The following is a 15211-nucleotide window of genomic DNA, read 5'->3' as shown; positions in this document are numbered from 1 at the left end:
ATGAGATTTGGTGGAGGTGTGGATTCAAAAGGGATTTTTGAAGAGATGTTATTTTTGATGTGATTAATCAATATATTATAAAATGTTACTTTTGATATGACATATTGATAAGGTGATATATCTGACTTTGGGATGTAATTTTAAAAAACACTTATATTTCTGCTCGAGATATTAAGAGATTAATTTAAAAAAAAAATAATAAGAAAAAATTCTTTGGAGAAGGAGATGGGATATTCTGATGGAGGTGTGGACTTAAAAGGGTATTTTGAATTTTAGTGGTTAAGAGATGCTATTTTTGATGTGATTAATTAATACTTTGGGATGTAATTTTAAAGAAATATTTATATGGTTAAAAGGGTTCTGAATTATAGTGGTTACTTTAGTTACATGCTAACTGGCATTAATTAATATTGTGGGATTTAATTTTAAAAGTGTTTTGAATTTTAATGGTTATTATGGTGGAGTTGTGGAATTATAAGGGATTTTTGGGAGAAAAAAAATACTTATATATGGAAAATTATAGCATTGTATATTAAGGGGTAGAGGGATTATTGTTTATTATAAAATGTTAACTTTGATATGATATATTGATAAGGTACTTTGGGATGTAATTTTAAAGAAATAACTTTAGTGGTTAAAATTATAGCATTGTATATTAAGGGGTAGAAGGATTATTGCTTATTATAGAATGTTATGATATATTGATAAGGTGATATATAATTGGTGATTGAAAGCCAAGAATCGAAGAGAAGGCAAAGTTTTCTTTTCTTTTTTTTATTAAGACTAAGGGATTGGTGAAGATGGATTGGTTATATGTAGATAGATTATTGTAGTTTATATATGATTTTTTTTTTCTTTTAGTGAGTTAAAGTATGTTTATATTAGATTAGTTTATATTGGGTAGTTTTATGTACACTTAGGAAAATGAGTGTTTAATCCCGTAACCAGTTCTGGGAAGTCTGGGGGGGGTGGGGAAAGGGATTTCTTATGCATTTTGGTATATTAGAATGGTAGTGAGATAAGAACGGATGCTCGGTTGACCTCCAGGAACACATTTGGAAGAGGAGGAGGGAAGGAGGGGGGATGTGTAGAGTAGAGTGGTTGAGAGGGAGAGGAAGAGGGAAGGAGGTAGAAAGAAGGAGGAGGGAAGTAGGTTGGAGAGAGGGAATGTGGTCCTGTGAGGCTGTTGAGCATTTTAGAATNTAGACAAGAATGGAGGCTCGATTGACCTACAGGACCACATTTGGAAGAGGAGGAGGGAAGGAGGGGGGATGTGTAGAGCAGAGTGGTTGAGAAGGTGGAGAGGAGGGAAGGAGATAGAAGGAAGGAGGGAAGTAGGTTGAAGAGAGGGAATGTGTTCCTGTGAGGCTACTGAGCATCTTAGAATGGGAGGTATTTTTTTTAGTTTGTTTTTTTTTATTAATTGTATTATTGACTTATGCCATAATTGTATGATTGTTTATCTCGGGGGGAAAAAAAATCAATAAAGTTTGTTTATAAAAAAAAAAAAACAAAGACAATGAATTATGACCCAGGAAGAGAGAAACACTTAGAAAGGAACCAAGGTGAAAATTACAAATAAACACAGATAAGATAACAGAGAATGGACGGAAATTGTCAGGATGACCTTTTTAAGTGTGAAACAACTTCAAAGAAAGACTAAAGCAATGAAGAAGGGGAGTTGGGAGGGTTTTCTTAGGCATGACGTGCATTGTAAAAGATATAAATGAATAGCTTGAAAACTGCTTTTTGCGCTCTTTGAACTCAATTCAACTTGGGAAGGGTCTAAGAGGCCATGTTTGCAAATACTTTTCTTTTTATTATTTTTATGTTTTTCTCCAATAAAACTTTGTTTTGTTAACCAGACTTGTCTTCGTATTGTGTGTATCAAATTTTGGGGTTTTTAAATCTCACACTATTGTCGCCAAATGCTGTCTCAAGCTCCACATTATAGTCAGCCACCGTGGCACCACTGTGCAGAGCCCTCACTACCCTGCACTTTGCAGACCCTACTGCACCCAGCTGTTTTCCTCCTGCTGCTGATGAGGTCATGTGATATTTAAGCTAATGACCATATTGCTTACTGACAGAAATTCCAATCCCATTTATCACTGTAATTCAAGGACTACCTGTATGCTAAAACTTTTGACTAAATGCAGTTTATACACCAAATACTGTTCATTATATTTCTCCATGTCTTTCTATCTTTGCAAATCATCCTTCTTTTCTACTAGTTCTATAAATCAATTCATGCACTCTTTTGCTGTTCACAATTCTCATCACTCTTTCTGATCCATCCATGTGTTTCTTGGCCTTTCCTTTCATTTCCAGATATTGATTTTTGCTGTTATTTGTAGTTTAATCATCTCAGTATGTCCACATCATTTGTTTCTTTTTTTACTAGTTATTCACTTTGGTATTGAATTGTCATCTCTATTTTTTCTTGTTTCATCATATACATTTAAATATCTTATTCCCACTACGTTCAACTTTATGTTTATCCAGTTTTGGTCTTATCACATTTTTATGCTTTCAGAAGAATGTTCTTATACTTGGCCATTTATTTTTGGAAACACTTTACCAAGATATACAAATTCATCTGCTTGTTCTAGTTTTTCACCACTGCTTTGATTCTGTACTCTTAGAGAGAGAGAGAGAGAGACCATATAGATGCAATCTGATCCAAAGCCCTTGTCACATTCCCATTCCAAGCTGAGATCAAAGCCTCAATCAAACCCTGATTTAGAGTTTCTGAAAGCAAAAGTTCCTTCTGAAACTCAGTTGGGTCCATCAGTCACCTGGAGCAGACTGATCAAATAAGATGATCCAGGTCCAGATCACAATGCACCTGGCCCAAGACAAAAACCACATTAATGAATGATCTCCACTCGTCATACATTTTACAATATCTTCCTCTCATCTTCATTTTTGCAGCATTATCTTCCTGCATTTTTCTCATCCACAGCCTCTTTCGTGTCATCATTCCACCAAGCATTTCCACTAGGAAATGTCACATACATTTGTGCCACTATAACAAATTCTTTTCACACTACTGTTAGGAGTATTAAAATCGTGTTTCCTTATGTAAACTTTACTTTCATTGTAATGCAAGATTAAATTATTTTTCAAATAGGATTTTGTATATGTCAACTGTCCAGTTGGAGGAGCCAGAAAAATAAACTCCTCGGACATTATTTTACCAAGAGTATAAACTTTACTGAATAAACCATATTGGCACAGACAAAGCAAAACCAGTTCTGGATTTCTCATGCAAAAGCTAGCATAGTTAATTCCCCTCGTTCCCTATGGGCCACCCACAGTCCATTATGTCCACCAATCACTTCTGTTCATTTTGTTATGGGAACCAGCAATGTGTCCTTGGGTTGGAGTACTGTCCCAAAAGAACCTACTATGCTCAGATGCAATTCCCCCCACCCTTGCATTCCATCCACCTCCTCTCTTTTTTTTGTCAAGCTGCGAGTGAAGCAGAATATAGGTGAAAGTGCAGATCAGTCTTGACAGTATACTTTTATTTTTTTTCCTTTTCTTCCATGTTTATTATTCCCCAAGAATCATTCCTGACCTTAATAGGTTCTCATTCAGAACCTATCACTCTTTTATTCTTTACATGTCTATGTGAAAAAATACAATATATTTATCATATAGGGGCTGAATTTTTAGTAATCTTACTTACAGCTGCCAAATTTCAATGGGCACGAATGAGCATCCATAGGAAAATCTTCTAAGTGCATTGGACATTCAGCCTGGACTGTAAGCCTAGAAAGGAAAATGCCAATTTATGGTTATCTTCTGCTAAGAGATGATGAAAATCAATTTCTCAAAAATTAATTGAATCAACATAGAGATCACATATTAAATTAAATATAAATTCAATGCAGTTTGCTGGTTTATGTTATAAGTTCCTTCAATGGACACTGTTTTATGATGTCAAAACTTTAGAAATATTTTATTCACAATTATTAGGAAAGATCAACTGAATTAACATATAAATTATAGAACCATAGCTTGACTAATAACAAGTAGAAGTCTATGCCACATGGATACAGAATTCATAGTCCAGGCAAATATTTCTTGGTCGGAGGAAACTAGTAGGTAATTTAATTTTTGCCATTTCAACCAAAGCAAGCAAATAATTACATGATAAAAAATGGAGACAAATATACCACAGGATCATGACATAAACTATAATTCAAAGAGGTGAACATACCTAATGCTCATTCCTCATCCTATTTTCTACATAACAGCAACCCTTTGAGGTGAGTTGAGTGACAGAGAATGACTGACCTAGTCAGCCAGCCAATTTTCATGCTTAAGGCAGGACTAGAATTCGGTCTCCTGGTTTCTATCTTGGTGCTTTAATCACTAGACCAAATTAGTTCATATGACAATATACAGTATAATTTTACTGTACATGACATACACAAGATAATAAGGAAATACAAACAGAAAAGGAAATGAAAAGAAAAGCACATACCTCATAGTATATAAAAGAGTACCATCATCCTGGATTCGTAGTAGCTTGTTTGGCATAGTCATATTGTGAGCTACTGACTTCTTTCCATTGTGAAAGAACGTATCTGGAGTCCAAATTTTGCTGGCCATTAAATTATTCAGTCGGAGAATGTTCATGGGACCCTTGAATTTTAGCCTTTCATCTTTCCATTTTTGGCGGAAGAAAACATCTATTGTGTACTCCTGTAGTGGAAAAAATGTTTCAATATGACAGTCAACTAAATACAACAAGGTGGGTAGAAAATCCTTGATAAGCAATTTTTTTAAAAAAAATAAATCCACCAATAAATAAATAATTCAGGAGTTTCTTGAACGTATTTGAAATTTATATGGAGACTGAATTTATAGTCTTTTGAAAAGATTCTGGCCTATACCCTGCTGAACCTGTACTGGAAAGCATCCTATTAGGGTAGAAGCGATCATAATAGTGTTTTATCATGTTTTTGGTAAATAACCTGCAGGTGTCATTATGATGATATTCGAGCTAGATTTCCAGGATCATAGTATGTCTCTATTAAAACCCAGAGATCAGATTTCCTCTACCCCTTTTACTTGAAGTCAGGGTTTTCTCCATCCTTTTCTACTAACACTACTGCTGAGATCTCCCTGCTTAGAATTTTGTCTGCTAAAGTACTTCCTTCTGTCCATACTAGATGATCATACTTTTTTCTCTGGTAGTGGAAGACATAGAAATGAAATTATAAATTAAAATCCTATAAAAGAGATTTCCAAAGCAAACAGATTTATTTTTCAAAGAGGGATTATAGAGATTTTCTTTGTGGTATTTATATATCAGAATCTAGATTACTTATGGATTAGTTACTCCAACACTCAAGTATCTATTCAACATTTATATGAGGCTACCTCTTTTTCTACAGTTATTCAAGTTTTCCTTCCATTTTTTTTCTTCCACCTAAAACAAGTGATGAGTTATTTTTTCTGCTGTTGTTCTCCCAAGACATGCTGCTTGTCAAATGGAGTAAGCACTGACTGCAGATACTTGCAATAATCAACTACTCCCCTATTATTATGATTCTTGACAGATCCATTTGTATGCCCATATAAGTTGTCTTAATACTCTCCCTAACCTCTTGACATCAGTTGACCCTGGCAAACACAAGCAATAGGAGCTCTTAAATGATGACTCATCAGCTTTGAAATTGCCCAGAAAATACAGTACTCTAAGCATGCTCTGTTTTCAGGACTTTATGAATATAAGAACAGTGGCACACATTAAAAATGAAATTCTGATGCCCACTCTCGAAAGAATACACACACACACACACACACAGACATGCCCATTGGGTATCCATACAGTCCATTTTGAATACATAACAGAAAAAAGAATCTTAAGAGTTAACAAGGTTGATACTGTGTTTCCCTGAAAATAAGACTCATCCCAAACATAAGCCCTAGCAGGATGCTGCGTGGCCTGTCACACCGGTGCCAATGCTTGTGATGCGCCACAGGGCCTCCTGCCGTGAGTGGCAGCACTGGCACAATGAGCCACGCAGTCTCCTGCCATGAGCGATGGCACTAGCACAATGTGCCATGTGGTGTATGGCTGCAAACGGTCACAGAAGATCTCAGGCAGCAGCACGACAGGTGTTGGGGCACGGGAGGCCTGGATGCAGCAGTCCTAAGGTAAGCGGGTAAGACATCCCCCCAAAATAAGACCTGGTGTCTCTTTTGGAGGCAAAAAAAATATAAGACGGTCTTATTTTGGGGAAAACAGGGTATATGTTACAACAGAATCTAGTTGTTCTGCTTTAGATACCATTAAGCCTCCTCCAAGAAAGAAAACCAGTCATGGAGAGGATGTGTGCAGACTATGATCAAGCAGCACTTATAGGCCATGTCCTGGACAGAGGGAAGTGAACTCAGATTTTACATCTGTGGGAATACTCATTGAAATCACTGGTGACTCAATTTAATGACACCTATACCCCAGGTTTGCATATGTTGAAAATGCATTAGTGTTTATTACAAAGCTTTTTTTGTTTTTGTTTTTTTAAAACCACCTTCTGCAGAGCTATTCTATAAATCCTTTACAACAGCAAAAGTCATATTCTACAGTGTTGCACTTCATATAACTTACTGCAGAAAATACAGTGTAGTAGAGCTGCATTCCATACACCCCTTATGGCAGCAAATGATGCAAGCAACATTTGGGCATTTAAAAATTGCTATGGAGATACCCAGAGTCTCTTTGGCAAGAGGGGCATCCATAAAAAAATAGAACTAATATTAAATATAAATAACAGGTACAACAACTAGCTTTAGAATTGACAATGAAGATATTGAAATGGTAGCTCACTTCTGCCTTTTAAGATCAATCGTCAACAGAAAAACAAACAACCAAGAAACATGCCACAAACTAGCACTTGATAGAGCAGCTATGAAGTCCTTGGAAAATGTCCTTAGATGCCATGATACATCTGCATTTACAAAGATCAAAATAGTGCAAGCAATGATATTCCCTGTGACTATGGAAGCAAAATTTTAATTTTGAAGAAGCAGGGTAGGAACAGTATTGATCTTTCAGTTCTGATTTTGGAAAAGACTCTTGAGGTAAACATCCAGGAAAACAAACAAATAGTGAAACAAGTCAATTCAGAGTATTCATTCAAGGCATAAATGACCAGGTTCAAATTATTCTATTTCAGACACATTATGTGACAACCTGGCTCTCTAGAAAAGGCTTTAATGCTGAGAAAAATGAAAGGGAAGAGAAGGGGATGACAAGAAAGAAGGCAGACTCTTATGGTATTAGAAGACCTGAAAGACCAGGGACACTAAGAGTTGACACCAATTTGATGGCATGTACAGGTAGTCTTCAATGTACACTACAATTAGGACCAGAATTTCAGGTGTTGAGCAAAGTGGTTGTTAAACAAGTATGTTGTGACTGTTTTGCTAAACAATCAACTTGTAATACTCTGAGTTGTAGCTATTAGGCAATCTCCTGGTTCATTAAGCGGAAAGATTGAAAGAGCTGCCCCCCAAAGGATTTAAGCTCTGCACAGAATTGAATTCCACTGGCAGACAAGCCTTTCACTCTTAAAAAGAGAGCACAAGGGCTGTCTGATGGAGGAATTCGACCCTGCATGGGGCTGACATCTGCCCTTTGCAAGCAGCAGCAGCAACTTGCAACCTTCCCTGCCAGCAAATAGCAATCATATGATTGTGGGTGCTTGTCAATCGGTTATAGGTGCAAACAGGTTGCCAAGCATGCAGATCACAATCATGTGACCATGGAGTGGTGGTGCAACATTTTGCAATAGCCAGAAATACTTTACAGGCCCCTTACTGAGGCCATCGTAATTTCAGACAGTTATTAAACAAATGATCTTAAATTGAGGACTACCTGTAATCTTTCAATCTATCTGTTTCTTTGGTGGACTTCTTTTTAGCCATGGTTGAGTAAAATAAGAATAAAAGAATAAAGAAATACTGTGGAGCATCTAATTAGTTCTGGTGCCTTTATGTTAGCTTCCCCATTATGTAAGTCTACAAAAAGATTAAGATCAAACTTACATTTTGTTGGGCAGATTTAAATATGCTGTCATTGAAATCTAGGAAAAGGATATCAAGGATATTTCTAAAGAAAGTAGAGCTTGCTTTTGCATGTCTATGTTGAATATGTTATTTATTTACTCTTACATACTGCCAAATATACAGTAATCTAAGAGTAAGATGTTGCACTTTCTAATTGAAGTTCCTGTTTTATAAAAATATATCTTCTATTGTCTATTATCGCTGTGTAAAATTTAGAACAAATACATCAGCCCTGCAACTGTCACACAGTAAAAGGTGATGTAATATGAATATGCCCTTCAATTTTCCCAGGTCTTGATTTTTGTTTTTCTGGAAATTTCTCTTTTTAATCTGGAGCCAAAGGAAGATCTTTATAGTCCTATACCCAGATTCTTCTGTCTTTGTTTTAAATCGTTTCTTTATCTAGCAGGAAGACAAGTTTGGATAATGTTCCTCTATTGGTGAAAATGGAGGTGATATCCTGTTAACCTATATGTTTTTCCCCTCAACGTTAAGTATAAATTACTTTATTGGAAAATGAAGAAATAAATAAGAATGAGCAGAGTTTTTAGACAATTGTCTCTTATGAAAAATGGAGAGAAGGCAGAGAAAATCAAGATACATCACTTTTTAAATCATAGCTGTTTCTTGATTACAAAAAAAAAGAAAAAGAAAACAACCGAATTTAATACCTGTCATGTGTAATACAATTCAATGTCATAATCACTTGCTAAGGATGAATTTTACCTTGGATATAGTCAAATGGCTTCTTAAATAACATTCATACAGATTTAGCATCACTAAATCTTTTCTTCTCAATAGTATATTTGTTTCCTTTAACTATTGTTAAGTGCTAGTGCATTCAAATCGGTCCAGGTCATTCTCATTCGTGATTTTAATTCCCCAATTGCCCCTAAAAGAGGGGCATGTCATGTGTAATACAATTCAATGTCATAATCAGTTGCTAAGGATGAATTTTACCTTGGATATAGTCGGATGGCTTCTTAAGTAACATTCATACAGATTTAGCAACACTAAATCTTTTCATCTCAATAGTATATCTGTTTCCTTTAACTAATGTTAAGTGCTAGTGCAGACATGTCAAACTCATGATGGGACTATTTTGCCATTGCTGGCAATGGGGTGGGCGCGGCTTCGGTATGATGAAACTGGCCCGTGGGCCAGCAGTTTGACACCCCTGTGCTAGTGCATTCAAATCAGTCCAGGTCATTCTCATTCGTGATTTTAATACCCCAATTGCCCCTAAAAAAGCATATGCTGAATTTAATAAGGCATTTAATAAGCCCCCTATAGTGGATATGTAAAGTTTACCATATAAAGGAATATGAAAAAGACAAACAATTCAAGCAAATCCCAGTCTTTTCCTCCAGAGAGCACAAAGCATTATAATTTACTTAATACATATATTATGTTATTGACTGGACACTAGAGTCGTGATGTGCTCTTGCAGTACATGTTAGCATGAGATATATTTTTTTAAAGTCTAAATTGGCAGGGAGGGAATGCACTTGGCAGTATTGGAGATATACTTTGCTTAGGTGTAAATAAGAACATACGGCATATAGTAATGGATAACAGAATTCTATTTAGCATTGGCCAAAATGATAGTCCTCTAGGGAGCCCTTACAGAAATGAAATTCTGTGCCTCAAAAGAACAGCCATATTCAGTCTGTTTGTAAGAAATTGGTTATGTAGAAGTGATGGACTGACATGATTTCAATATCTTTTTATGGCATAAAAAGGATCTTTATTTGGATAATTAGGAATAGATATTTGTAGATACGTACATGAAATTATAAGAACCCATAATTTAGAAACAAAAGAGGAATTCAGAGGTGGGGCTTCATATCGCAAGCAAATCAAAAATTGATCTAAATAATCTTTTCATTTCCCATTTACCTGGGAAAAAATGTAAAGTAGAATGACAAACTACTCTTTGATTATTTTGTTTCCTTTAAATGTTTTAATAAAAGGAAATTTTTATTTCTTTTTCAAAAGAAAAACAATTATGATACTGTTGATATTTGTGGACACAAGGTTATATTTTCCCCATGTTTGATTTACTTCTATACTTGTTAATATTTTGCAACCAAGAAAGGTCCTGTTATACAATTAAAAGCAATTGATGAAGGCTCTTATAATGGATTGTGTATTCTGTTATTAACACATGCCATATTTTGATCAACATTGATTATTCAAGATTCTTACTTTGCCTTTAGAATTTAGAATAGAATAGAGCTGGAAGGGATCTTGGAGGTCTTCTAGCCCAGGCCCCTGCTCAAGCAGGAGAACTTATACTATTTCAGACAAGTGACTGTCTAGTCTCGTCTTCAAAATCTCCTGTGATGGAGCACCCACGATTTCTAAAGGCAAGCTGTTCCACTGGTTAATTGTCTTCACTGTTAGGAAGTTTCTCCTTAATTCCAGGTTGCTTCTCCCTTTGATCAGTTTCCAACCATTGTTTCTTGTCCTGCCCTCTGGTGCTTTGGAGAATAATTTGACCCCCTCTTCTTTGTGGCAGCCCCTCAAATACTGGAATACTGCTATCATGTTACCCCTATTTCTTCTTTACTTTAGACTAGTCAAACCAAACTAGCCAAATTTCAAAAAAATAATTGAAAAACCAGCCCATTCTTTATTGCAGCATAGACCAACCAGCATAAAAAAAACAATATATGTATGGTCAAAATACTCTGGTGTAGTGGAATGTAGTCTGGAATTCCAGAAGGGAGGTGCTGCTTTCCAGAAGGCAAAGAAGCAGCAGAGCTTGAAAAGTTTGGTCAGCAGAAAGAAGATTAAAATGACTCCTCTCTAACTTTTCTCAGAGTATAACTGTAGTTATGCAAATAGTTGTTTTAGTCTGGCAAGATTCTGTTTGTAAATGAAGAACAATAATGAAACTACTCTTAAGTAACTCCAAGTGTTGACTTCTGCTGTCAGCAGCTTCAGACTGGCTACACAAATGGAGCCAGTCTTTCCCACCGGTTTGGAGGTCTTTCTTGGATCAAAAGGGAGGACTGCCCCCCCCCCCGTGATCAATGAGAGTCCTCTCCTTGTTTTCCATCTCTACGGGGTGACTTTTGACCCTTTCCAGGGTTCCCAGCAGGGTGAAACCAAATGTGAAAGATGGAGCCCCATCTTCCTATGTCTGCATCGCCGCGACGTCAAAACTGGAAGCCAGGAACAGATTTTTGAGATGCTGCCTGGGCAGCAATTACTTTGCCCATAGAACCAATCTATCAATTTATTTCTTACATGTCAGAACTCATTTCTTTGTTAGGGTGGTGGTGGTTCTGTTCCTTTCGATTTTCTTTCTGTCTGTGGGTTCTGTCATTCTCCTAGGGGGAAGGGGGAGGCTCCAGAGACCGCGTCTTTTCTCCTTCTTGCTTAGCTACAATGTATCCTCTGTGCCTGTCCTATCTGCTTGCTTTTTGAACTGTTTCCCCTTGATGTCAACCTGGAGTGAGAAAGGAATGTGCCTTCGGCCATTTGGCTTATCTCTCTCTGTGGAAGAGAAAGGTGCGAAGACCCAACACATCTTCACAAGCATGGGAACGGGACTCCGTTCCTACAGTGGATCTAACACCTATGGATTGGCTCATTTGAACTGACTGGATGAACTGTTGGGGTGGGGTTTGCTTGATGCTCTTTTAACCTATTGATCTGAACGGGAAACTCTCAGATCCTGCTTTCTATGCCTGCTGTCAGCTTCTCCTAATAAAAGTTCCTGTTGGAATGGAAATGTTCCAAGAGTCCTGCTTTCTTGGGATGAGGTTTTGAAGTGGGTCCTTACAGTACCATGCTTTCTTAGTAAAGCTCTCATTTTCGCCCAACCATTAATTAGCCAAATTAGTCCGACTTTATCTCAAAGATGTTCACTAAGACACATTATTACTCTACATTTTGTCAGGAACAGCTTATTCAGCTGTTCATGTGCTGTCCATTTCTTTTATTTATTTGCATCTCAATTATTTGAGCCAACTTGAGTTTGTATGTGACTCTCACGTTATTCTTGTGGACTTGAGATGCCAACCATTTCAAGCTGTCAGCCTGCCAATTATTTAAAAGATAGCCCCCAAACTGCCTGCTATGTTTTCAGATGTGCCTGTCAGACCATGCCACTGTAATTGGATCTGGTGAGTTTGATAGTAGATCAGTCTTAAATTTTGCTCACAGACATTGAAAAAATAATTACAGCTGGAAGTAATTAAGTAAGTGCTATTTTAGTATCCTGGACTCATATTCCATCCTAAACTGATCTGGCTCTTGATGCAGTAAAAAAACTCTGCAATGACAGTCCATTGATATTTTATTTATTATTGCACTGCTGTCCTCTGAGGATGATGATGATGATGCACTTTATGAGGATTTTTTTCTTTTTCCATTTTGACTTATAACCATTTGTTTAACAACCAGTTACAATGGCACTGAAAAAAGTAACTTATGACTGACCAGTCCTCGCACTTACAACTGTCGCAACATCACCAGGATCATGTGATCAAAGTTTCGGTGTTTGGCAACTGGCATGAATTTATGACAGCTGCAGCATGCCAGGATCATGTGGTCACCATTTGTGGCCTTCCCAGTTGGCTCCCACAGAAAAGTCAATGGGAGAAACTGGATTCAATTAACAACCATGTGATTCACTTAACAACTATGGCAAAAAGGTTATAAATTTGAAGTGACCTGCCTATTAATCACCTTGCTTAGCTACAAAAATTCTGGCCCCAATTGTGGTCATAAGTTGAGGATTACCTTTTATTGCAATGTGATTAGCATTTCCATGAAAATTAGGAGGCTGTGTCCATAGAGTCCACTGGAGACATGAGCTTGACTTTTTATTATTGATACTAAAGCACCAGCCTCTAAATCTAAACATTTATTTATTTATTTGTTTGTTTGTTTGTTTGTTGCCCATCTCACTGTAGGGCTACTTTGGCAGCTTACAACAATAAAACAGAAAAAATTATTAAAAAGTGTAAAAATAACAATAGTAAAGGAATAAAACAATAAAAATAAACAGTGAAGGTACACTATGAAATTTGACATTGATCAAATCTAGATAATTAAATCAACATCTAGATATTAAAATATTTTTTAATGGTCAAACATCTTATAATGCATTTCTGTTGCACAGGCCCAATTTTTCTTCACTAGCTCATCCAAGACTTTTTTTTAAATAACTGGTCTCCAATTTCTATGAGAAGATGCTTTGTTTACATTATATTTAGATTCATGCAAAAAAATATGCAATCAGCAATTGACTGACAAATACCAATAAACCAAAAATGCTATCACCTCAAACATATTCTCACATCAAGAGTCCACATTCTTAATGCATACCGTACATTTTGTACATCTTTTTCATTTTCTGTACTAAAAGTATGTTATGCTCATACGTCCTTGTCTCTTTCCAATTTCTCTTTTCCTCAACCTTATTACTGCCTTACTTAATCCTACTTGAAATTGGGCAAGAAACAAGAGAGCTACCCAATCTGGGGTGCAAATATGTGATGGCAGCTTATTTCCATCCAGTAGTCCCACATGCTTATTGCCATCCAGTAGTCATCTATAAGTAGGCAGCCCAGATATGGTAAGCTTAGGAAAGACCTATAGTAAGTAAAGACTCCACATACAGAATTTGCCTTACCAACCATGTTTCTTCTCCTTGATAGAAGTAAAAGAAAGGTCTTCAAAATTTAATATTGAAAGAGAAATTTAAAATTGAATTTGCTGCAGTGGAAATTTACTGAGTGGAGAAGCTATGATGGGAAACAGGAAAGGTTAACATAAAGAAAGGATGTAAAAGAAATATGTAGGCAAAAATAGCTGGGTTTTAGAGTGGGAAAGGAAGAAGACAACATTTGTAAGAGAAGATAACTAGCAAAACAGGAAAGAACCTATTTTTGTAAGAAGTCATAAAAAAGGGAGCCAGAACTCAGGCAACTGAGCATGTGCAATTAGTTGATTAATATTAACTGACACACCTTGCATAAATTATCTCTTAATTTTAATGTACATGTGATGTATGATTTAGTATGTAGCAGGAAATATGTAGGAGGCCGTCAGAAAGAGTGTAACCTCATAGTACCTCAGCCAATGGGGAAAGAGGAGGGATGTGGCGACCGGGACAAGGAATGTATAAAGAAGGAAATATTTTGGGTTAAAACTTTGGAGAGAACCAAGCTTTGATAGCTTCTCTCCCCGCTTATTGCAATAAACAAAACAAAAGGCCTTCACTGTGTCTTGGCTGGTTACAACAATGCCTCTGGTCATGAAGGAAAGTGGCCAGGAGCACATAACATCCTGGTGGAAAGGATAGCAAAACAGAAATCAGATGGTCAATCAGGACAATTAAATATTGGTTTTATCATAGCAATCTAATCTCACTAAATTTTATTTTAAGTGATCCTACAATGCAGATCATCTCTCTAATAGCCTTATGCCACAACTGTTTCCTGCTGCTACTGTACAGCATCAACAGTTAGACTGCGATCTCTTTCACATGCTGCTACTCTTTCTTTCTCTCTATCTTATTTGTTGGTGCCAACTACAAGAACAATAGTCTTTGGGATATTCATGTCTTAGAAATTTATCTAAAATGAGGAAGCACAAATGTATATCAACAACTTATGAAAAAGAGATACAGTGATATTCTAAAACTGAGAATATAGCTGAAAGTTTGATAAATATTTGGGCTTATAAATTAGAGTAAACATTGAGAGGAATATACTGAGATTCTGGAAAAAGTGCAGAGAAAATGATTAGGTGGCTGGAGGCTAAAACATGAAGAATGATTGCAGGAATTGAGTATGTATAGTCTAGTGCAGGGGTCTGCAACCTTAAACACTCAAAGAGCCACTTGGACCCATTTCCCAGAGAATACACTGGGAGCCGCAAAACTTGCGCGTGCACGCGTGAGTGGGGGAGCTTGATTGAAGAGTTTAATTAAAAAGAAATAGAGGCTGCTGTGCATGAGTTCTCTCTCTCTCTCTCTCTCTCTCCCTCTCTCTTTTTCTTCCCCCCTTTCTTTCCTCTCTCTTTCTCTTTCCTCTCTCTCCCTCTCTCTCTCTCACTCTTTCCTCTCCCTCTCTCTCCCTCTTTTCTCTCCCCCCTCTTT

The 15211-nt window shown here is 36.7% G+C and overlaps 1 protein-coding gene across 1 annotated transcript in view; it reads right to left on the bottom strand.

Annotated features, from left to right (window-relative positions):
• The window catches only part of LOC107286107 (gamma-aminobutyric acid receptor subunit alpha-2), a 148631-nt gene that overhangs the window by 61687 nt on the left and 71733 nt on the right, over window positions 1-15211 (bottom strand). Inside the window, exons 7-8 of the mRNA XM_015814406.1 lie at window positions 4496-4716; window positions 3695-3777 (exon numbers count right to left, since the gene is read on the bottom strand). Coding sequence (XP_015669892.1) covers window positions 3695-3777; window positions 4496-4716 — 304 coding nt within the window. The remainder of the gene's footprint in view (window positions 1-3694; window positions 3778-4495; window positions 4717-15211) is intronic.

The sequence above is a fragment of the Protobothrops mucrosquamatus genome, unplaced genomic scaffold, assembly GCF_001527695.2.
Source record: "Protobothrops mucrosquamatus isolate PMUCROS unplaced genomic scaffold, P.Mucros_1.0 scaffold_88, whole genome shotgun sequence".
Taxonomy (NCBI): Eukaryota; Metazoa; Chordata; class Lepidosauria; order Squamata; family Viperidae; genus Protobothrops; species Protobothrops mucrosquamatus.
Note: the sequence above shows the minus strand (reverse complement) of the source record. Positions and strands in the feature narration are given on the sequence as shown.